The sequence below is a fragment of the Pinus tabuliformis genome, chromosome 5_1 (assembly GCF_031772625.1).
Source record: "Pinus tabuliformis cultivar Carrire ecotype Pingquan chromosome 5_1, CPIR1, whole genome shotgun sequence".
Taxonomy (NCBI): domain Eukaryota; kingdom Viridiplantae; phylum Streptophyta; class Pinopsida; order Pinales; family Pinaceae; genus Pinus; species Pinus tabuliformis.
In genome coordinates this window covers 696,743,135-696,766,129 of record NC_142305.1, presented here as the reverse complement: position 1 = coordinate 696,766,129, position 22,995 = coordinate 696,743,135, and the positions used below count along the sequence as shown (strand labels likewise).

The window sequence follows — 22,995 nt, the reverse complement described above, 5'->3', positions numbered from 1 at the left end:
CCTCTTCAGCTCCAATCTGTCCCACAAAAAACCCCAGCGTCAGCCTCTAGGGACGGCATCAGCCTCTTCTACCCTTTGCATCAGCTTTCCCGGCAGTTCCGGTAGTTCTCGGTAGTTCTTGCTGTTCTCGGTAGTTTCGTTAGTTCCCGACAGTTTCGACTATCCCCGACAATTTCGGCTTCTGCCCTCTGCGTCAGCTTTCCCGGCTGTTCTGGCAGTTTCGACTGTTCCCGACAATTCCAACTTCTGCCCTCTTCGTCAGCTTTCCCGGCAGTTCCGACAATTCCCTGTTCTTGACAGTTCCGGCTTTTGCCCTTTGCGTCAGCTTTCCTGGCTGTTTCAGCAGTTCTCGGCAGTTTCGGCTTCTGCCCTTTGCGTTAGCTATCCCGACAATTTCAACTGTTCCTGATAGTTTTGGCTTCTGCCCTTTGCGTCAGCTTTCTCGGCTCCTGCGCTGGTCCTCCCGACACTATCTCTGCCTCTCTGCTTCTGTATTCATTGACCCTCAGCTACAATTCTGATCACTCTCTCGACTTCCTCAGCAAACCCTTTCCAACAAAGTCGAAATCTTGATCAACTCGGTGTGTTCTCCAAGTGACCCTCATGCCTCCTCTTATACTTTTCTTGTTGACAAATCAACGACCGAGATTAAGTACCTAATCAACAATTAAGATTAGATCTGGCTTGATCCATGACTTCTGGACCATTCTAACATAGTTTTATATTAATTCACATTAGTATTTTATTTTCCTTAAGTTTAGACTTAGGGACTCAATTAAAAATATTAATTATTTTAATATCTCCCAAACTATTTAGAATCTGCCCAAATCCTTTCTAGGTATTGGAGATCTCATGTGCCTTAGCCTCTCCACCAAATTTCGTGGCTAGAGCACATTCGATGCTACCCCAAACCAACAGTTGTCACATTTCATCTATAGCACTGGAGATCTACCTATTATGGGGCCCTATCTGATGTGAGTCAGATGGTGACAGGGATGCCTAAATTCAAGAAGAGCATGAAGGTACATGTCTGAGATGTACCAAAGGAAAATATTACAAGGGGACCATTCGCCTCATATAGCAGGTCCACAGGCTTGGAACAACCCGAGGAGTTTGAGATTCATGACCGGGAATCTCATGTGTGCAGGTGGAAGAAAGCCCTCTATGGCTAGAAGCAAATCACCCCGAGCTTAGTATGAGAGGATTGATAACTGTCTGATGAAACTGAGATCCGCTAGGAGTGAAGCCGATCCAAACCATTGCTCGAAGGTTGTGGATAATAGACCTCTCATATCGACACCTTTTGAGGACAACCTATTTCTGACAGGTGCAGACCCTCTTATTTGCAGAAGTAAGAGGGAGTTGGATTCCGGATGTGGAATGATAAACTGCAATCCTGTGACTACCTCGAAGATCTTAACTTTCAGAAGTTATATGGTAGTGATGCTGGACCAGATTTGGGAAATGCCTCTGAGTTTCAAAAACTCATTCGCGTTGTTGTTTTTTGTGAACTTCCGTCCGGACATATGTTTTGCAGTTAGCATGATGAGCTCATATATAGTTGAGCCTCACTAGATTGGTGCCAAGAATATTCTGAGATATCTTTGGGGCACAATCTATCATGAATTGAGATACACTGCTGGAAATGTGAAGCTGCATGACTATTCGAATGCTGACTAGGTAGGCAGTGTGGAGGATCGCAAGAGCACTTTTGAGTGCTGGTTCTCTTTGGATTTTGCTTCGATATCATGGATAAGTAGGAAGCAGAAGTCGGTTGCTATAAGCACCACTGAGATCGAATACATAGCTACGAGTATGATCTTGTGTGAAGCTGCTTGGTTGTGGAAGCTCTTCAACAAGCTGTTTGTACACATGATGGACACCATCGTGATCCTCTGTGTCAACTAGGGGGGGATTCGATTGTTGAGGAATCCTGTATTCTATGATTGCTCCAACATATAGACATCAGATTCTACCTTATATGGGATATGGTACGTCGATGAGCGAGGAGGCTCCATTGCATTGAGACTGATGTACAGGTCGCAGACATTTTGTTAAAGCCCCGGGGAAAGGTCAAATTTGTGACTTTCTCGAACGACTTGGAGTCGTTGACATACCTTTTTATGAGGGTCCTGCATGTTGCATGCATTGAGCTCTGGGAGTTCCGTGGGGCTTGGGGTACTTACTGGAGCTACACACGACCATAGGGCGACTCACCCTCCCCTAATGATGCATTGTGTACAGGGTGAATGGCTCAACCTTCCCCTGTGATACCCCGTGGCGATTTAGGGACAGGATGAGTGGTTCTCCTATCGAGGCATCCTACCCATGGAGTCTGGGACTCACGGGAAGTACCTCTCGTCTGGCCAATGAGCAGGGAAATGGGGTTAGGGACCATAGTAGTACTATCGATGGATGCATCGTTGTGTCTATCGTACTCCCTATGCGAGGATGACCTCCATTGCTCTGGGATCAATGAAACTGATCTGGGATCAGTATGAGTGGTTTGAGACACTCTCTTGTGATATTGATCTGGAATCAATAAAATTGACTTCGGGTCAGTAGAGAATGGTATGAGACATTCTCGATCAATTCTTCTTCTTCATGGTTCAGTAGAACAGAGCAGAGCAGAGCAGATCTCAGCAGAGCAGAGCAATCTAGGGCACTGATGGTAGAGATAATACAGTCAGACATATGGATAAGTTGATGGAGTTCTCCCTAGTTGAGAGGGAGTGTTAATTTGGAAACTAGTGCCAAACTCAATGTGGGTCATCTTATTTATGGCGGTGGATATTTTTCTTGGATCCCTCTCATTGAGAGGTGTAGGATTGATCTAAAGATGATCCGATTCTGATAAGTATTCATGGAGTTATGAATTTATTTGTGTTATAAGACAATTCGTCAAGGTCGGCTAGCAACCGAATAAACCCCACATGTGCTCAACGTTTTAGTATAAAGGAGATGACTTGAGAGTCATTTCTCACAAACACTTCTATCTTGATCTCTCTCCACTTGTCTTAGGTTTTAGTGGAAGAGAAATCTAGGAGTAGAAGCCCTAGACATTGGAGGAAAAGAGGCCGCCCTAGAAGCAGACCTAAAGCAGCCCTAACACAGACCTAAAGCAGCCCTAACGCAGGATGCCCTAATGTAATCCTTAGGTACATTAATCATCACAAGCTCTGAAATATAGTGCGAGTTTGGAGCAAGGAAGGTTGAGGCAGGTCCGAGTTTGTGGACATTTTGGGTGAAGATTTTAGAGAAGAAGAGCCGCAGCGCTTAGCCATTGTAGGAGGCAAGAAGGATGGCTTGAGGTGACATGTTGGAGTAGTCTTACCAAGCAAATCAGGCCGCAGACTAGAGGTGAGTTTCATGATTGTTTTATGCATGATTTTGGGGCGTATATCTCTGTTTATAGGGCCGCAGTGAGGGACTATTACAACAGCTATTGGGAGATGAAGTTTAGGTGGCCAAGAGGCCTAGAAAGGACCTCCTAACTAGGCCGCAGTCATCTCTAAGGATAGCGAGGCAAACAGGGGTATTCTCCCTATACGTTAGGCTTGTTGGTGTGCCCTAACCAGACTAGTACATGCACAAAACCCTAGGCAGAAATCAACAGTAGCATGCAGTATAATTGAGGGTTGTTTGTGGACTGATAGATAGATGCATGAGATAGCAAGGCAACTAGTATAGCAGTGCTAATAAATGGGACAAATGGGCTACATGGTGCTGCTAACTAGTGCAACAAAGTAAATAGGACAACTGGGCTACATGGTGCCGCCAAGATGCATGGGACAACAAGGTACATAGTGCTGTATAGATACATGGGACAGCAACAAGCATGGACAGTAGCAAGCATGGTGAAGCATGGACAACATGGCAAGCATGGTGCAGCATGGAAAGCATGGACAACATGGCAAGCATGGTGCAGCATGGCAAGCATGGACATCATGGATAGCAGTGGCAAGCATGGTGCTGCAAGCACATGAGACATGCTGTATGACAACATGGTTATGACACATGGGACAACAGTGCAACATAAGGTGCAACAATATGATGTGTACAACATGGTCATAAGGTCCAACATTGTGATGATGGGTGCAGCATGGTGCAGCACGGTGAGGTGCAGCATGATGATGAGATGCAACACAATGATAGGTGAAGGAGTCACCTTGGAGAATCAGTTGAAGCAGCATGTCTTCAACTGATCTCATGTATCATCTTCTTAGAGATGATCTATGCTCTTATCTAGATAAGTCAAAGTGTTGACTCCTGTTGTAAATGTACTATCTCTCTTTCTCTCTCTCTGCTGAACTATTGAAGAACATATAAGAAGAATTGATCAAGGGTCTCCCCACATTGGGGTTTGTCCTTGGCTAGTGCCACATCTTGTGTCCTCTTGTCTTGGCTTGTCTTCTGCGATTTATGTTTATGTTCTACTTGCTGTTTACTTTAATGCTGATATGATTGCTAGTGTGGAAAAGATATTGAGCTAACTGTGAAAATTGAAATAAATTGCTCTAAGCATAAAACATACCTCAAATTAACAGAAAGAGCTTCCTTATACCCAGTGAAGTACCTTGAGGCACCACTATCAATCAACCAATTTCCCAAGGTATCAAGAGGAGAGGCAATAGAGAGGGAAGATATAAGATAAAATTATTTTTTCTTGTTATCTACAACATTAGTTTCATCATACCTTGTGTTTCTTGATATTTTGGGAGATCGACCATTTCCATGTTGAGTAGCGGGAGCATTCCTTTTTCCTTTGTTGTTGAACTTGCCATTCCTTTGATTATTGTTGCCCCTGAAATTATTGCGGTTGTTGTTATCATCATCCCGAGGTGTATTCCTTTTATTTGGACACTCCCTAGCATAGTGGCCAAACCTGTTACAAATGAAGCATCTACACTTTCTTCCATCTTTGAATCCCGGTCTTCCTTGACATTGCTTCTTTGGACTTGCACTGTTCCTTTTTAGCGTGAGTGGAGAATGCAGTAGGATCATTCCTATTTGAAGGCATGTCTCTCTGAATCATTCTTGTTTCTTCTTGAGTACTTCTAGTCAACAATTCATCTAAACCTGGAATCCGATCATTGTTGAGGCTAGTAGTGTTGAACACATCCCATACACGAGGGAGACCTCCAAGGGCAATGAGGGCGAGCTCCCTATCAACAATAACTTCTCCAATTGATAGAAGATCATTTTGATTTCGGTGATCCTCATGAAGTAGGATTGGATATCTTCTCCTCTTCCCTTCTTTATGTCCTTCAACTTGTTTTTGAGGAAGAGAACTTGGTTGGCATTGCTAGCTCTAAACATGCTAACCAACTTGTCATACATCCCCTTAGTTGTGCCCAAATCGGAGATGTAAGCAACTAAATGCTTATGAATATAATCCCCGATGATCTTCTTAGCTTTGACTTCACCTTTCTTGTACTTTGTCTTAGCGGCAGCCCATGCATTTGAAGGAGGTTCAACAATCTTTCCCTGCACATAGTCCATAGCATCATGCTCTTCGAAAGTCAAGTTAAGAGACATCTTTCATGCATGATAATTAGAGTTATCATTGAGCTTGTCATCAGATTTGAAGTAAAATTTGTAGGCCATTGAATCTTGTCCTTGTCCAACAAATCTCAGTGATTTCTCTTCTCACTCTTGCTTGGGCTTTCTCTTCACCTCACCTCTGATACCAAGTTAATTTTAGATAACAATGGTATGTTCAATGCTTTAGAGCAATTTAATTTGATTTTTCTTATTAGCCCAATATCAATTTCCAGATTAGCAATCACATTAACATGATAGTAAATGCAGATAGAACATAAATAATAAGCAGAAGACAAGCCAAGACAAGAGGACACAATGTTTGGCGGATGCCAGGGAAAAACCCCAATGTAGGGAAAACCCTTTGATCAAATCTTCTTATTATTCTTGAAAAGTTCAACACAGAGAGGGAGAGTACATGATACAAAATTTACTTGCCCAATCACTGTAAAATAGTCCAGTCAAACAACAGTCAACAAGATGCCCTAACCAGAAAGTCAATGCTCATCAAACCAGCAAAAAGTCTCCTCCGAATTAGCTCGGTCAAACCCAGTGAACTCAGCCTCCAAAGACAATCCAAATCAGCCCAAAACAATCTTGAAGAATCTTGTCAAACCTGGTCAAAGCATAGTCAACTCTACGGTCAAAGGACCTGTGGTCAACGCAGGTCAAACAACTGCAAATATCTCAATTTCTATGCCAAGAGATGCGGCCTAAAGAAATCGGACTTTCTACCTGAAAAATGCAGTCAAAATCGGAGGTTTGACCCTTGGTCAACACTGTTGCAGATGGCCCAAAAACAATCTTGAAATTTCACCTTGAAAGTTTCGATCAACCCAGTCAACGCATGAAGAAGAAGCGCTGCTCCTTTGTTGTACGAACCAATGAGGAGAGGAGAGAGAAAGATGTGTGTTGAGATGTGTCCAAATGAGGAAAATGCCTCTTCTATTTATACACAACATTGAGGGTGAAGAGACATGTCTGTTGGGATTTATGAGCCTACATTTGACTGGAGCCAACCTTAACAATTTGTCCATAGAAGAAATAAATTCATAATTCCATTTCTGCTTGTCATAATTAGATGATCTTTAGATCAATCTTGCACCTCTCGGAAAGAGGAATCAAATAAAAATATCATCTCCATCATATGAGTTGTCCAAGGTGGATTTTGGCCCTAGTTGCCAATTTTAACAATAAACGTCGCAATCAGTTTGTGTATTTGTATCACTCAGAACATAAACAACAAACTCATGTTTCGAAGAATAAAGATGTCAGCATAGTCCAGTCTGACGATAGCAATTCATTAGAAGTTTCGAGCAATTGCAAGATTCCATAGAAGATTGATTTAGGATTGTCAGATCCGTTCTCCATGCGACAATTTTATATATCACTCCAAGCATCTTATCATCTTATATCAACGAAGATGACAGATCAAAGAATTCCAAAAGAAGCGAATAGATTACAAAGACAAAGAACAAATGATATGCCTTGTCAGCAATAAGCTTCGAGGACAAAGCTTTTTGAAGAGGAAGGCAATGTTGTGAATATAATTTATAGAAAAATAATACAAATAGTTTAAACATAATAATAATAAATAATGATTAATTAACTAGTAATTAGTTAATGAAGAGGTATGTCCCTAAGGCCATGACCATTGGTGAAGATGTATCTGCCTAGGTATATAAGCAGGCCCTCACCCTCATTTGTAATCATCTCACTTGTATTCGAATATTCGTATATAATATATTATCTGTCCCATGATGTACATTCTTATATACCAGATATTCTAAGTATTTTGTTGGGTATACGAACTTTGTTCATTACAATGGCCAAGACTTTAGTGAGAATTTTGTAAGACACATTAAGGTAATTGGTATCAAAGAGCTAATGGTGTCCCTAGAATCTAGATTAGTTCTTGGGCATAGGTTTTATTAGTCCCTCGTTTTGTAGTCCCCCCATTCTACCGATTCTAAAGACTCATTGGGCCATGTTGAGAATGTCAATATCAACAATCTTCCATATTTTCTTGAAAAACTCACAAGGAATGCCATCTATACGTAAGGGCTTTTCGTCTTTCATATTATTAAGTGCTTTTAGGATATTTTCTTTGGGAATATCTTCTTCAATTATATGTTGCTTAATTTGGAAGGGATTGTGGTTGGGGATTTTACAGAGATTGGAGACGTGTCTGCCATCTGGGTTATGCTTTTACAGCATTTTTGCAGAATACCCTTTTATAGAGCAGGTTGTTGAGAGTCTTAGGAGGCATAATCATTAAATTATTGTTCACGACACAAGTTATTTGTTGTTCACTTTCTTTTGATTGTTAACAGATAATCGGCATGTGATATAACAATTAATTCGTAGATGATATGTCATTGGCATTATTATTAGACTATATGTCATCTGATAGACAAACTGTCATAACTTGTAGATAACTACTACAAAGTTTCAAGAGATGTTATTTGTAATTTTTATGACCAACAATTATTGTTGGCAACCAGACCTCAACGTATTGCAACTTACAATCCACACTATTTATGTTCCAATCAATGTTTTTCTTTCACCGTTAACATTGAATATCAATCTTTTGGTCTTTTTGATTCTGTTGGTACATTGTAGTTTTTTGGAGTTACTAGGTTTTATGACATTGCTGGTGTTACACTAGTGATTAAAAGTGAATTTGTGGTTGATATTTCATAGTCTCCACCCAACAGATTTTAATTATTTTCCAGTTGAAAGATAGTAGCTTCTAATATCTTAATTTGCAAAGACCTTTAACTGTGATTTTTTTGCAGATTCAACTGATGTATTTTACATGAATATGTTATAAATTATTTGCATTCTTGAATGAATGATGATTTAGTTTGTATATAATGTTTCTTTCATTCTTGTAGCGATGTCTACCAAATGAAGCTTTGGTGATTTTTGTGGTTTCAACCACTGGCCAAGGGGACCCACCAGATTCAATGAAGGTGATTTATTATTTTTGAGTTTATTTTCCTGCTAAAAAATAGGTTTTCTTTACATTTTTTGCGTTGCTCTAAACTTCTTTATTGTTATCGATATTACAGGCATTCTGGAAGTTTTTACTCATGAGGAGCCTTGGCCAACTTTGGTTAGAAGGAATGCATTATGCTCTATTTGGGCTTGGTGATTCTGGCTACCATAAATTCAATGTAACATATTTTTAAAAATTTCTATTTCTTATGTATAAATGAAATGCTAATTTTGTTAGTTGTTTGTAGATGGAAAGCTCAAAATATATGTTCTCATTTACCATAAGATATTCTTTATAGTTGTCAGTGTCTTGCTTCAAATGTAAAGCAGAGACATTTCATAATTTCTACCAAGGTTCAAATCCTGTAGAGGCTTATTTGCTTCTCATGGGTCGTCTCACCCATGCATGTGGATCATCTTGCCTATGTAAGTAGGTTGTTCCTTGTAGATGACAAGGTGCAAGTCTTGGGTGAATGTAATACATATCTCCTACTTGTGATGTCTCAATTGAAGTTCTTTCAAATGTGGAAAATGTTGGATATTTTGGTTGTGTGACAACTATGGTTCATTGTAATATTTACACTATGGGGAAGGGCACTCTTATCGCAATTGTAATCAAGAAGCATCATAATAAAGAAGAGGATAGTGTTTGTGGATGTCAAGTTGTCGACAATAAAGCTTGGATCCCATCTTCATTGTGTAAGCCACATTGGAAATTTTAGTGGTTTCAATCTCTATTTTTTTTTTCTAGGTGAAAGTAATCTATTAATATGTACAGAAAGATACAAAGAGGACAAGGCCTCGAACAAGGTAGCGTAGAGTATCAACAAAATCTGGATTGCCCCAACATTGGGGAAACCAGTCCAGTGAGAGCAGAAACTTCAAAAATGGTATCACTTCTCAAGTCCAGACCCCACAAAAAAACAGTAAGATGGTTCCTTGACGATTTGTCCATATAGGAAGCCATAAACCAGGCAACACTAGCAAAAAACAAAAAAACCAGATAATGAACACCTGGGCGTCCACAGCCGACCTCGTACTATCATCAGGCAAGCGCATATCACTAGAAGTAAAGGCATTGCCCTTTGGTCTGCCCATTCTGCGATCTGCCGTCAGGTCCACATCATCACATCGCACATGTGAAAGTGTGGATGCTCCGCCCCTTGGTTTCCGCCGATGCGATATTGCGATGCGATCTGATCGCAATCGCATATCGCTAAAAGTAAAGGCATTGCCTTTAGGTCTCCCCATTCTGTGATCCGCCGTCGGGTCCGCGTCATCGCATCGCACATGTGAAAGTGTGGAGGCTCCGCCCCTTGGATTCCGCCGATGCGATATTGCGATGCGATCTGATTGCAATCGCATATCGCTATAAGTAAAGGCATGGCCCTTAGGTCTCCCCATTCTGCGATCCGCCGTCGGGGCCGCGTCATCGCATCGCACATGAGAAAGTGTGGAGGCTCTGCCCCTTGGATTCCGCCGATGCGAAATAGCGATGCGATCTGATCGCAATCGCATATCGCTATTAGTTAAGGCCTTGCCCTTAGGTCTCCCCTTTCTGCGATCCGCCAAAATTGCGATGCGATCTGATTGCAATCGCATGTTGCTGGTTATCAATCTGTGATCCGCCATTACTGTTGCATTGAAGAGAGCCGAAGTCTGAGGTATGCTGGAGCGTGCTGAGGCATGATATCCGGAACTACTTAAAACAATGCCAATGAACCCTGCTCTTCTCAAATGCAGAGATCCGTTGATCAGAAGCCAAATATCCGGCTTGTCCTGGGTAGGCAGGTGTCGCCCCATCTCGCCCCACCCCTGTTCCGTCATTTTTAACGCCCGTCTATATACCCGCATCTGGGAGATCTGCATCCCTTTGGACCAGTATTTTGCACTCCTGATTTTGATCATGATTCTGAATTATGTCTAGAGCTCCAGTGAGAAGAGTGTGCCCAGTTTCCACCCCCAAATTGGCAAGTAGATCAACGACCTTGTTTCCTTCCCGTTTAACGTGTTTGAATATGATGGCACGATTGGTGTGAAGCGATTGTTCTATTGCATCCAATCTGGCTTCAAGTCTCCAACTGTTGGCAATTTTATGCGCATGTGCCCCATTGAGGAGTTGATTGGCCAGGTTGATGAGGATTAGGGAATCACCTTCGATCTCCAGAGGTTGGAAGCCATGACACTGGGAAAGGAGTAATCCTTGCCAGAGACCCTCCAGTTCAGCCGAGTTGTTCGTGTCCCAGCCAATGTTTCCGAAGTAGATTAGGAGAGGCGAACCCTCATGATCTCTAAATATGCCACCAAATCCTGCTTTGCCGGGATTGCCCTTTGAAGCTCCATCAAAGTTGAGTTTGAAAGTATGCTTTGGAGGGGGGGTCCATAAGTGCTTTCTGATGTTGTTGCCTTCTGAAGGTCTGTGATTGTGAGTACCTTGTGGGAGTTGTATGTTCCAATTTTCCCAGATGGCTTTCTCATTTGCAAGAGTGGGAAAATCTTCCGTGTGCCAAGTTTGAAGCGCCAAGGTCTCTTTAAGATTGAGACAAAAGTTACCCCAAATGATTTCTATAGGAGTGCTTTGATCTTTGAATATGCGCTTGTTTCGTTCTTTCCATATTGTCCAAAGGAGAAGGCCAAGAATCAATCTCCATAATTGGTTGAGTAGTTCGCTTTTATAAGGGTTTTGGTGCCAATGGCGAATAGAGTTGATTATATCTTCGGACACTCTGCATCTTTTTTGACAACAGAAGCTAGCCTTCTCCCACAGTTGATTGGCAAGAGTGCAAGAGTCCAAGAGGTGTTGGAGCGATTCCTCCTGAGAATTACAATTGGGACATATGGAGGGCCCGTGAAAGTTTCTTTTCCTAAGATTGTCCCAAGTGAGGATTTTCCGGTGCCCAACAAGCCAGAGGAATAGGGAGACTTTGGGCCAAGTACCCGGTGACCAGATTCTGCCCCATATAGGATCCAGGGGCATTGGATCATTGCATATAATTTTATAAGCCTCTTTGGTGGTGAAGGAACCTTTTGGGGTATATCCCCATCTTAAAATATCCCTGCCTTCGGATGATCTAATGTGTCGATTCTGGAGCTCAGTCTCCATGACCTCCTTAGTTTGGTTATCTGCATTCCTGATCAGCCTGTCGATCTGCTTCCATTGTCTGTACCCCTGTTCTGTCTCCGGAATCCATTGTTGCTGTACGGATTCCTTTTGCTGCTCCCACTCTTGGCAAAGAGTTGGTCTATAGATGTCGTTGAGCTTTGGTAGTTGGTTCCAGGCATCCGTCCAGAACCGAGCAGTGCTGCCGTTCCTTATTTCCCAAAAGCTGTGTTGTTGGATCAACAAGAAGTGTTGTCTGGCAGCATTCCATATTAGTGATCCCTTTTTAGTTAGAGTGAATCTGATTAACTCCTCCGTTGGTATGTGATTGGCATATTTGGCTGTCCAGATCGCTGCCCATGGCTTATTGGGAGCAGAGAGCCATTGCCACCATATTTTTGCACCCATGATAACATTGCTGTGATGGGGATCTCTTAGGCCTATACCCCCTTTTTCTTTGGGCTTGCATGCTGTCGTCCATTTTGCCAAGGCCCATTTGCGATTTGTGCCAGATGCACCCCAAAGAAAATTGCGCTGTAGAGCTTTTATTTTTTTAAGGACCCATTTAGGCGCTGCCAAGATTGAGAAAAGGTAGAGAGGCATAGCCTATAGCACAGCGTTGATTAGCACTAATCTGCTAGCTATGTTCAGAGTTCTTTGAGTCCATAAAGTGAGACGAGATTCAAGTTTCTCAAGGAGCATATGCCAAGAGGCGTGCTTGATGGCAGAATCTATTAAGGGAGCTCCAAGGTATTTGGAAGTTAAGGAGGCTATGGAGAAGCCCAGAATGCGGGTAATAGCATGCTGAGTAACAGGGGGGTGTGAAAAAAGAAGATCTGCGATTTGGCCGTGTTTATGCTCGTCCCTGAAGCATTAGAGAAATCATTCAGAAGGGATTTAAAAAGGGATGCTTCCTGAACAGAAGGGTACCCAAACAACATGTTGTCATCCACGAACTGTTGATGAGTGATGGCTGGAGAGTTGTGTATGGATAGACCCTTGAGATGTTGGGAGAGGAGGGCATTTTTGATATGGCGACCCAGACCTTCCGCCATTAGAACAAAAAGGAATGGGGAAAGTGGATCTCCTTGCTGATGCCTCTAGAGGGGCTGAAAGGTCGAGAGGGTATGCCATTTATGAGGATAGAGAAAAATGTTGTGGAAATTAAACCCAGAATCCATCGAACCCACATTGGGGAAAAACCAAAGGCTGCTAGCATTTTTTGAATATAGGTCTAGCTTAACTTATTAAAAGCTTTAGAGAGGTCAATCTTGAGAATCATACCTGCCTGTTTGGAGTGCTTGAGGGAGTGAATGATTTCATGAGTGAGGATAATGCCGTCCAATATTTGTCTTCCTTCTACGTATCAAGGGCAAAAGCAGCTTCAACCTGTTAGCAATGACTTTGGATATCACCTTGTAAATAACATTGCATAGTGCGATTGGACAGAATTTGTCTGGAGTACTGGTATTCTCTTCTTTTGGGATGAGGGCGATCAAAGTTGAGTTCAGAGAGGGCAGAAGCCAATGAAGAGTGCATGATTCCTCCACCACTAGCCACACCTCCTCTTTGATAAGATCCCAGAAAGAATGGAAGAAGGTAGTAGTGAAGCCATCTAGACCAGGAGCTTTGCCCTCCTTGAGCTGGTTCATAGCCAAATCCACCTCCTGAGGCATGACTGGTAGAAGAAGAAGTTGGTTGTGTTCTTCTGTGATAATTTTCGTCACATTTTGAGTGATCTTTTCTATAGCAGGTCGTCTATCAATTTGGGGTTCTTGAAGAACCTCCTGAAAGTGATTGATAAACTCCTGTTTGATCTCTGCATGGCTTTCCACTCTTCCCCCCCTCGCTTCTGTATGAAAGAGATGGTGTTGTGCATTCTTCTCTGTATTGTAGTTCTGTGGAAGAATTTAGTGTTCCTTTCTCCTTCTTTTAGCCATCTAATTCTAGATTTTTGCTTCCAGAGAATTTCTTCCTGCTTTCTTCTCTCCAATTTATTGTGAATGTGCTTTTCCTGTTCCAAAGTCTCTTCCTTGTAGCCCTCTGTGATTATCTGTTGCTGGAATTCTCTCATTTCTTTGTTTAGATCTTGTTGAGCCTGGAAGATGTTTCCAAAAGTCTCTTGATTCCAACGCTTGATTTGGGATTTCAGGAATTTGAGTTTCTGTTGAAACTGAAACATTTTTGATCCCTCTGGCGAAGGGAAGTTGGTCCAGGTGGATCTGATGAGGTCATTGAAGGCGGGGTGGGTGAGCCAAAAAGCTTCGAAGCAGAAAGGACGCCTGGTAGAGTTGCCTGGTCTTTGCCATTGGAGAGACATAGGCTAATGATCTGAGCGTGAAAATGGAAGAATTGATGCCAAAATGTCGCCCCCAAGATACACTGCATTATCTGAAATGAGGAATCTGTCTAGTTTGGAAGCAATTTGATGTCGCCCAACCCTGCGATTGCTCCAGGTGTGCATTCCATTGCAAAATTGCAGATCAATTAGCATATTGTTTTGGATAAAATCTTTAAAGTGGCTATTTTCTTGTTCCAGCTTGGCTTGGTCTCCCTTCTTTTCCTCCAGCTTGGTGATCATGTTGAAGTCTCCTCCAATGATCCAAAGAGGATGGAGTCTATCGAAGTTGAGCGCTTCTATTGTGTCTAAAAGAGCAATTTTGTTGCCTGCTTCTTGTGGGAAGTAGACATTGGAGAGATGGCCATGAATGTTGGTGCCAATTATATGAAAAGTAGCCTGTATAATGTGATGGGAGGCATGAAAGTCTGAGAGCATTATAGCTTGCATGTTCCAGGCAATTGCCAGTCCCCCGGAGGCACCCGAAGCATCCACTGCAACTGAGTGACAACCTGGCCATGCTCTAGAGAGGATGTTTCCAAGTGTGTTACTATTACATTTCGTTTCCTGCATAAAGAAGATCTGGGGTTGCTCCTGCTTTATCATGTTTTTTATCATTCTGAGTTTGCCGGGGCTATTGAGCCCTCTTAGATTCCATGAAGTGAGCTTCATGATTCACTATTAGTGGTAGGCTTGTAGTACTTTGTCAACTTAGCGTATCTACCTGAGTCTACCAGGATTTTCCCTATTGCAATAGTTCTTTGAAGATCTGTCTTTCTTCCACGTTTTTTGGAGTCTTTAGGAAAGAAGCTGCCATCCCATTGACTGCCCGGTTGTATGCCTAGTTGTTGTTGTTGGTAAGCCCTGGAGACGATGACTTCCAGGGTATTGAGCTGATGCTCTTGAATCTTGTCGTAGTCTTTCTTCCTGCATGCTTGTTCAAGCTCGAAGATGTCAAGTCCTCCCAAATCAATGCTTTTCGGTTCTTCTTCCATATGTTGCGTCTGACTGCTTTCTGCTGAGGTGATTGCTAAGTGTAGGGTCTGGCTGGGGATACTGTCAACATCCATTCCATTAGGTTTCCAATCATGGTCCTTTCGAGCCGCCTCAGGAATCCCGATGTTGTCACTCAGGGGCAGGGGAGTGGGAGAAGAGCCAGACAGAGGGGGGGAGAGGTCATGATGATCAGCGGTGGGATTGGCAAAATGCTTTGAGGTGGGTCTTCTGAAGTTTTAGCAAGAACCTCAAAGCTATTGCTTGTGGAGGGAATGGAGGCAGCGTCTTGCATGGGCTTTTTCCCGGAGGAGGGTTTTTTATGCGATCTTTTTCGATTTGCAACCTTGGTAAAGCCATCATGAGCCGACTTGTCTGAGGGGTCAGAGGTTTGGGGTTTAGCATTTAGAGGGCAGTCCCGAAAAAGATGCCCATGGGCATGACACTTGCGACAGCGAAAGGGTACATGTTCAAAATCTAAGGGTTGGATCCATTCAAAGTCATCATGGAAGAGACTTACCAAGTCCGGAAGGGCTTTGTCCAGGCGCATGAAGACACAAATACGGGCATAGGAGGTGTATCTGCGCAGCTTCGTTTCCTCAACAATTTTTATAAACTCCCCTAGCCCCTTGCCAATGTCTCTCAACGATTCTTCGTCCCAGTATTCCAACGGGAGCGAGTACATCCTGATCCAAACTGGTGCCCAGCTGAAATCCTCCTTGTTAGGGTTAAATCTCTCTACCCATTCCCTTAAATACAGATCGACGGAGTTGAAGTAGGGACCTTCATCCATAACCCTATTTCGGTCTTCGATGCAAATGAAAATCGCAGTGAAAAACCCTTTTGGTCCTAGCTGCAGGGTGACATGTCCCTTGGGTTTCCATTTGGCAGAGATCCATCCTTGCAAAGCTTTTTCAGTCGGTCAGTATCCAATAAATTTTCCAATGAGCGCATGGTCCTTCATGTATTGGATTTGACCATTGATTCTTTGGCTGGGAAGTTCTATCTTGGGTCGTTCAGTTGCTATAACCTTGGGCGTTTCCTGTTGCCCAATCTTTCCTTCTTGTACTTCACTACGCCTGTCTGACTGATCAGTGGGAGTGTTTGTTGTATCTTGCATGGGGAAATCTCTTGTATTCGTGTTTACTTGTTCTGGATCGGAAGGCTTTGTCAGTTCCTTCGCTTGATTATCTCTCTTGGCTGAGGGGGAAGGCTTTGAAGCCCCCCCCTGAGGGTCAGCCATTGCAGTGCAGTATATGCCAGCAGCTGCTGTTGCAAGGAGGAAGGTTGACGGAGAATAGAAGCAGGGAGGGTTTAGACAGCGCCGTTGCAGGGGCGAGCAGAAAACCCTAGGTTGCAGAGTGCTCAGCCCAACTCATTCCGTCTGAGATCATTGTGGTTTCAATCTCTATTACTAGAATCGCAAGTCAAAATTAGATATTTACAAGTTGGATTTGGCTTAGGATCTAAATGAGTCAAAATGGCTTGAGGGCAAGTCATACTCATGTTGGTCAAGTTTAACTTAAACATGAGTATGAGTCATGAAGTTCACTATATATGCCCAAATTTTTTTCTATTTCAATCATTTTCATTTGCCAAGTTTTTGCTGAGTTTTTCCAAAGTTTTCCCCATGCTATATCAAACTCTTTCGTTTTTTGCCTTGTCAAAATTTTCCTTGAGTTGAGTTTGGTGACATTGAAATATTTGGCTTCATTTAAGTTTTGAATCTCAATCTGTGTGTGTGTGTGTGTGTTTATAAACTACTATGAAGCCTTGGTTTGTGTGGGGATAGTGAACATGGTTTTTTTTATTTTCCCCTTTTCTTAGATGGGGTATAGGGAGGGGGAAATTAGAGATAGGTAGTTTTCTCCCATATGCACATCTAGTGTGGTTGTGGATGGTGTATAGATGGGATGTTGAGATCATAAGAAAAAGCAAGGATTGAATGGAACCACCAACAAAATCTAGGTCATAATAAAAAGGAGAAAACAACACTTGATAAAGAGTGAGCAAGTGCACTAGAGTTGAATCATAGGTGTGGTGGAGTAAGAGACCATATGAATGTGTTATAGAGAGATAACCAAGCACAAAGATCACAAGAAGACAACAAGAGGGTGCAATAGTATTTATTACATGGTGCCCATAGGCTTTAAACATTTTAATAGAGAGCATGACTCACAATGACAGTGGACAAATGATACTTGTGTGCATATTTATACACTTCCCAAGTAGGGCACCCCCACGAGATGGTTATTAAGCCACATAAGATTGACTAGGTTGGTCTTAATCATAACCTAGTATTATAATAAATGAACATAAGATGGCCTTAGCCACATACATTAATGATATAATATAGGTTTGCCATAGCCACATGTGAAGATTACGCAATTCTCAACGCCCCCTTTAAGTGAACAAGGGGCTCAAATGTTGGAGAGGATTTATGGATTCCCAACTCAAATACAATCAAGAGTGGCTTTTATGAGTATCTATCTCTAATGTAGTTCATCCTAATAGCTTTGGGAGTGGATGTATGGATACATAGCTTGAGTATAAGTTGGCCTTGATGAAGATACGAAAGTGAGTGGTTTATAGATACCTAACTCAAAATAGGGTTGGCCATATTCATAACAACCGCCCCCCCAAATTTGAATAAGAGGTTGTGGAGAGAAGGTGGCCTTGGGCAAAGGCATAGAACAAAGATCCACATAAATATGCTAGTTAGTTGAAGATATGAGCACCGGCATTAGTTGTCCTTGGGTTCGAAGTGTTGGAAATACTAAGAGGGGGGGTGGATCAATATTTCTCTTCTATTAGTTAATTTTAACTTCACAGAGAATTAAATTCACATTAACATTAAATAAACATCACATCACATGAACAGTAAACAACACCATTCAACAATGCACAAACATCAACACAGTAGACAACAAATTTTTAGGTGGAAACCATTACGGGAGAAAAACCACTGAATGCTTCCTAATATTTGTCTTCAATGATTTGCATCAATAGGAAGCTCGAACTTTCAAATTTATCAGCTCCAACTGAAAGGATGCTCCAACCCCTTGTTTACCAGCTCCCACTGAAAGGATGCTCCAATGCCTTAGTTTACAAGCTGCAACCTGAAGGATGCTCCAACACCTTGTTTACTAGTTCCCACTGGAAGGACGCTCCAACGCCCTGATTTTCAGGCTCCAACTTGAAGGACGGTCCAATGCTCTAGCTTTATCAGCTCCCATTGAAAGGACGCTCCAATGCCCTATGCAGGCTCCAACTTGCCTTAGCATAACCTTGCCACCTTGAAGTGTTCTTAGGCTCCAACTTGAAGAAGTCTCCACTCTCTTGCCTTGCACCACCCTACCACCCTACTCAATAAGCTGCCACTTGCCCTAAAGGCTCCAACCTTCAGCTCACCATGGCAGGCCACATTTCACAATTTTCAGAGTGGATCCACCTGTGTTTGATATCAATACTAAACAAACTGTAGTACAATCTCTGCTGCTTCTGCTCAATATATATATCGATGGCAAACCCTAATCATTGTTCTTGATTACTGCACTCTACTTGCTGTCCAATCACTACAACTGTCTTACAGCCTACAACTCTTGTTAATGTTACTATAATTAATGTCACAATACTGTTACCGCTCTGCTACACTATCTCTACCCCTTTGTAATATTCCAAATAGAAATTTACAGTGATAACAAAGACATGCAATAATTTCAACACAAACATTTACTTAGTAAACACATGTAAACAAAAATTCTGCCCAGAACACCAAATTGTCCAATCTTTATTAATTATAATTGCTTGAGCACAATAGAAGATGGAAGGAGTGCACCTGTGCTTGTACAAAGCAAGCTACAAACCTCAAGTGATCAATACAAAAGTGCCCAACCGCTGTAGAAGCACTGCTCTCCAGAAAACTGCGTTGGCCTTATGTTTCTACCAGTGAAGCACCACCCGCGTAAGACCCGTGAGTACCCATGGGTGTTGGCGGGTTTTATAGCGAGCTAGGTCACTCACATAGAACCCGCGCTTAAGACCCTTACTCGGCCAAACTCACATTAAACCCGTGTACTCGTATAAGACCCGCGGGTTTGGCATAAGACCCACATCGGACCCCTATAAGACCCATCGAACCTCAGATTGCAATTTTTTTTCTTTTCTTTTCTTTTTTGGAAATGAGGTGGAGGAAAAGGGAAATTGGAGGCAAGAAAATGCTTTATAAGCACCTCTCTCCCTTCCATTTGTCATTCACTTGTCATTTGAGTGTTTGGCTCATTTCTATGAGTGTTGAGTGACTCCATTGCACAGTGAAGGAGCTCTTGGAGGAGGCTAAAGGAGGCTGCATCAGATCATACCTAGCTTCAGGTAGGCTTCATGAACCTTGTTTGAATGTTTCCCATGTAATTTTTTAAAATTTTTTTGTATTCAATTTAATATTTTTTGGTTTTCAATTTTTTTCTTAATTTGCAATTTTTTTGGGCTGAAGAGGATTGTCTCCTTAGCCCGCAGGGCCCTGTGGCTGAGTTTGTTAGCCATACAAGGCTGCTGTGTGGCTTAGAAACTTAGCCACAAGGCCTTGCGGTCTAAGGAAGGGCTCACAAAACAAGTGCAACCAAAGGATACAAATCCAATTTTATTGGATACTATTGATTTAGAGTCCGATTGGGTTGTGGAGGAGTCCCTTGATTTGAGTTGGCTTGATGAAGAGACTGAGGATCTCTCTAGTTTTCCACTCAAATGGAGACTCCAAATACACTTGCCTCACAGTTGCTTCAGCCTTCCGATGTTAGAATTAGCTCCACGATTCCTTTTCTTATTCAATATCTAAATGTTTTGCTTACAAAATCAAATATGTGATGTTGTACTTTTATAGATATGAGATGATGTTATGAATTATTGCATATATTGTGGTTTTTATAATTTATAAGGATTGGAATTGTCATTAGTTTCTTTTTTGTGCTTAAAATTAACCATATTTTAAGTTTTTTTTTTTGCATTTTGACGAGTCTTATACGAGTTTTATATGGGTCGTTCTCGAGTCTTATACGAGTCAATGAGTCAATAGCCAGATGAGTCTTATACGAGTACGAGTCGTGCAACATTGGTTTCTACATTGTTAGCTGACTTCAGACCCTGATTTTGCCCCTCAAAACAACGTAGAAAATTTTGTAAAATTAGGGGTGGATTCCTTGCCAAAAACCTGAAAACCCCAAAAAGGGTTTTCCCTAGATTTGACCCTACAAATTCAGCCTCCCACAACTTAGCCCTCCAAAACCAGAAATCTATGCTTGTAGCTGAGTTTGTTGTTTCTTGCTCCCAAAATGCTAGAAATCCCCTCCAAATAAGCCTCCAACCAAAATCCCAACAACCCAACTCTTCAATCCTTCGGCCAAGACTCTCTCTGGACAACCCACACCAATGACTGCGCAGTCTTGTAGGTGATGACGTAGTCTTTGAGCACAAAAATTTGTTTTGAATGTTATGCTCTCTCCTGCTGCAGATTTACTCTAGGTGGGAAATTGGTTAATAGACACTCTGACAACACTTCACACCCAATCCCTAACACCTCTGCTCCTCTAAGACTGCATGGTCTTCTCTACTACATCCCTGCTAAACCAGAACAACGTGATTTCCTGTAGGATATGTCTCCCCCAGTCTCCAAATGAAAAGGAAAACCTTCCTAGGGTGGCACATGAGGTCCACCGAAGAAAGGGTGAGCTTCACTCCTTGGGAATCTCTTGTGCTAAGCAACACATTGTGGCTCAGCTGAACAACCAACGCAACAATGAGTTTTCAAATTGTCAAAAGGCCTTAAATAATGCTTCTCTTCTCCTATTTATGCTTCCTGGCCTTGAGTCTCATGTGGGTCCCATCTCCAATTTTGACCTCACTTAGGAAAATCAAATTGCTTACCATGGGGTGCGTATTATTTGTGGGTAAGTGACCCCCACATTCCACTAAGATGCTCATCGACCCACTTTTCCTAAGTTTTCTTCACCAAAAATTGCCTTAGACCAAAAATGACAAAATTGTTCCTCTCACCTTAGGAAAATAATTAGGAAGGGACATTATAGTCCTCCCCTCCTGGATGTTGCTTGTCCCCAAGCAACTGCAAAGCCGGATGCTGCAAAATTTGTTCACTCTCCCACGTAGCATCCTCCTCTGGCAAATCCTTCCATTTGACCAAATGCTCCCTGATCACCCTGTTCCTCAACCTCCTCTCTCGGGTCTCCAATATGAACTTTGGTGTCAAAACCAAATGCCCCTCATCATCCAAGGGAGGCAACTCGGTCGTTGCTGTAACCTGCTGCCCCAACGTCTTTTTCAAGCATGAGACATGGAACACGTTGTGGATCTGGCACAACCTCCTCCTCCTCAGGTCTCTTCGGGTCTCATCATCCATCTGACCACGTCTTCCATCCCTCTGAGGTGGCCTAGTGTCTCGGTTCCCCTGTGGGGCTGTGGGTCTAGTGGGAGTGAAAGCCCGGGTCTTGGGCACTGCGTCAGTCATATCCCAAGTCCTAGCGATAGCATCCGGAAGTGATGTGGGTTTGTAAGTCCTCACCCAACCACACAAAGGCTCAGCAAGCCCCTCCACAAATAGCATGATCAACCGGGCCTCTGAGATGTCTGTCACCATCACTACCAGTCTCTGGAACTCTATAATGGAAGCCTTTGCGTTGCCAGTTAACTCCCTGAAATGCAATTTTGGGCCTTTCCTCTCAAATCTCTAGTAGCCTCTGGGTGAACTCTGTGTAAGTGGTGATATGGATGTGTCCCAAGGTGATTAGCCCATGATACCACCACTCCTAGGCATCCCCTTCCAAATGAAGAGTAGAAAACTGTATAGCATTGACTTCCCTCATGGGGTTCAGGTGGAAATATGTGTCTAGCTTCTGGATCCATGCCCTGGCTGAACTCTTTGTCGACCCATCAAAGTTTGGGAGTGTAACCTTCCCTGCTATCTTCTGCACATCCTGGTTGGATGTTCCCCCTTTGTAGTGGGCCCCAACCCTTGTAGTACGCCTCTCCTTGAGGTGAATGTACTCCCCAAAAGACATCACCTGCTTAATCCGGGCATCCAACCCCTCATACTCATCAATACTAGATGCAACTGAGTGGACCAAATTTGCAACTGGGTTTGGCTCCCTCTCCGGCTCAGGCTCATCCACAAAATGAGGCAAAGTAGGATGGCCAGCCTGCCCATGCTGGGGAGTATACGAGGGCTGATAAGTACGGCTGCCCCCTCCTGCTTTGGAACCCCCATCACCTTGAGGCTCTCCCTCTGGCCTTCCACCCATCTGCAGCCCCATCACCTGCTACATCATGTCCATCATGAGCTGCCCTTGCCTCAACATCTACTGATTAGTCCTCATCAGCTCCTCCAAAACGTGATTTTGGCCCATTTGCCTAGGCTGCTCATTGTCCTCCTGATTGTCCATCCCACCTCTAAGGTTATCCACCTCGATGTCTGAAAATGAATCTGGGCCTTCTTCTCTACCTCGACTGCTTCCTCTGCCTCTACCATGACCTCTCTGGAAGACTACTTGATATCTATGTGGCATCACCTGCTCCTGTTCCCCACCCTGGCCATGAACATGCTCTGATATCACTGTAATATTCCAAATAGAAATTTACAGTGATAACAAAGACATGCAATAATTTCAACACATAAATTTACTCAGTAAATAGTAAACACACATGTAAACAAAAATTTTGCCCGTAACACAAAATTGGCCAATTTTTACTCAGTAAATAGTAAACACACATGTAAACAAAAATTTTGCCCGTAACACCAAATTGGCCAATTTTTATTAATTATAATTGCTGGAGTACAATAGAATATGGAAGGAGTGCACCTGGGTTTGCACAAGGCAAGCTACAAGCCTCAGGTGATCAGTACAAAAGTGCCCAACTGCTGTAGAAGTACTGCTCTCCAGAAAACTGTGCTGGCCCTATGTTTCTGCACTGTTGGCTGACTTCAAACCCTGATTTGCCCCCTCAAAATTGCCCAGAA

General features: G+C 42.7%; 1 protein-coding gene across 1 annotated transcript in view; it reads left to right on the top strand.

Annotated features, from left to right (window-relative positions):
* LOC149166852 (Flavodoxin family protein) overlaps positions 1-22,995 on the top strand; it is a 451,658-nt gene that overhangs the window by 130,326 nt on the left and 298,337 nt on the right. Inside the window, exons 3-4 of the mRNA XM_089432790.1 lie at positions 8,439-8,516; positions 8,616-8,720. Coding sequence (XP_089288916.1) covers positions 8,439-8,516; positions 8,616-8,720 — 183 coding nt within the window. The remainder of the gene's footprint in view (positions 1-8,438; positions 8,517-8,615; positions 8,721-22,995) is intronic.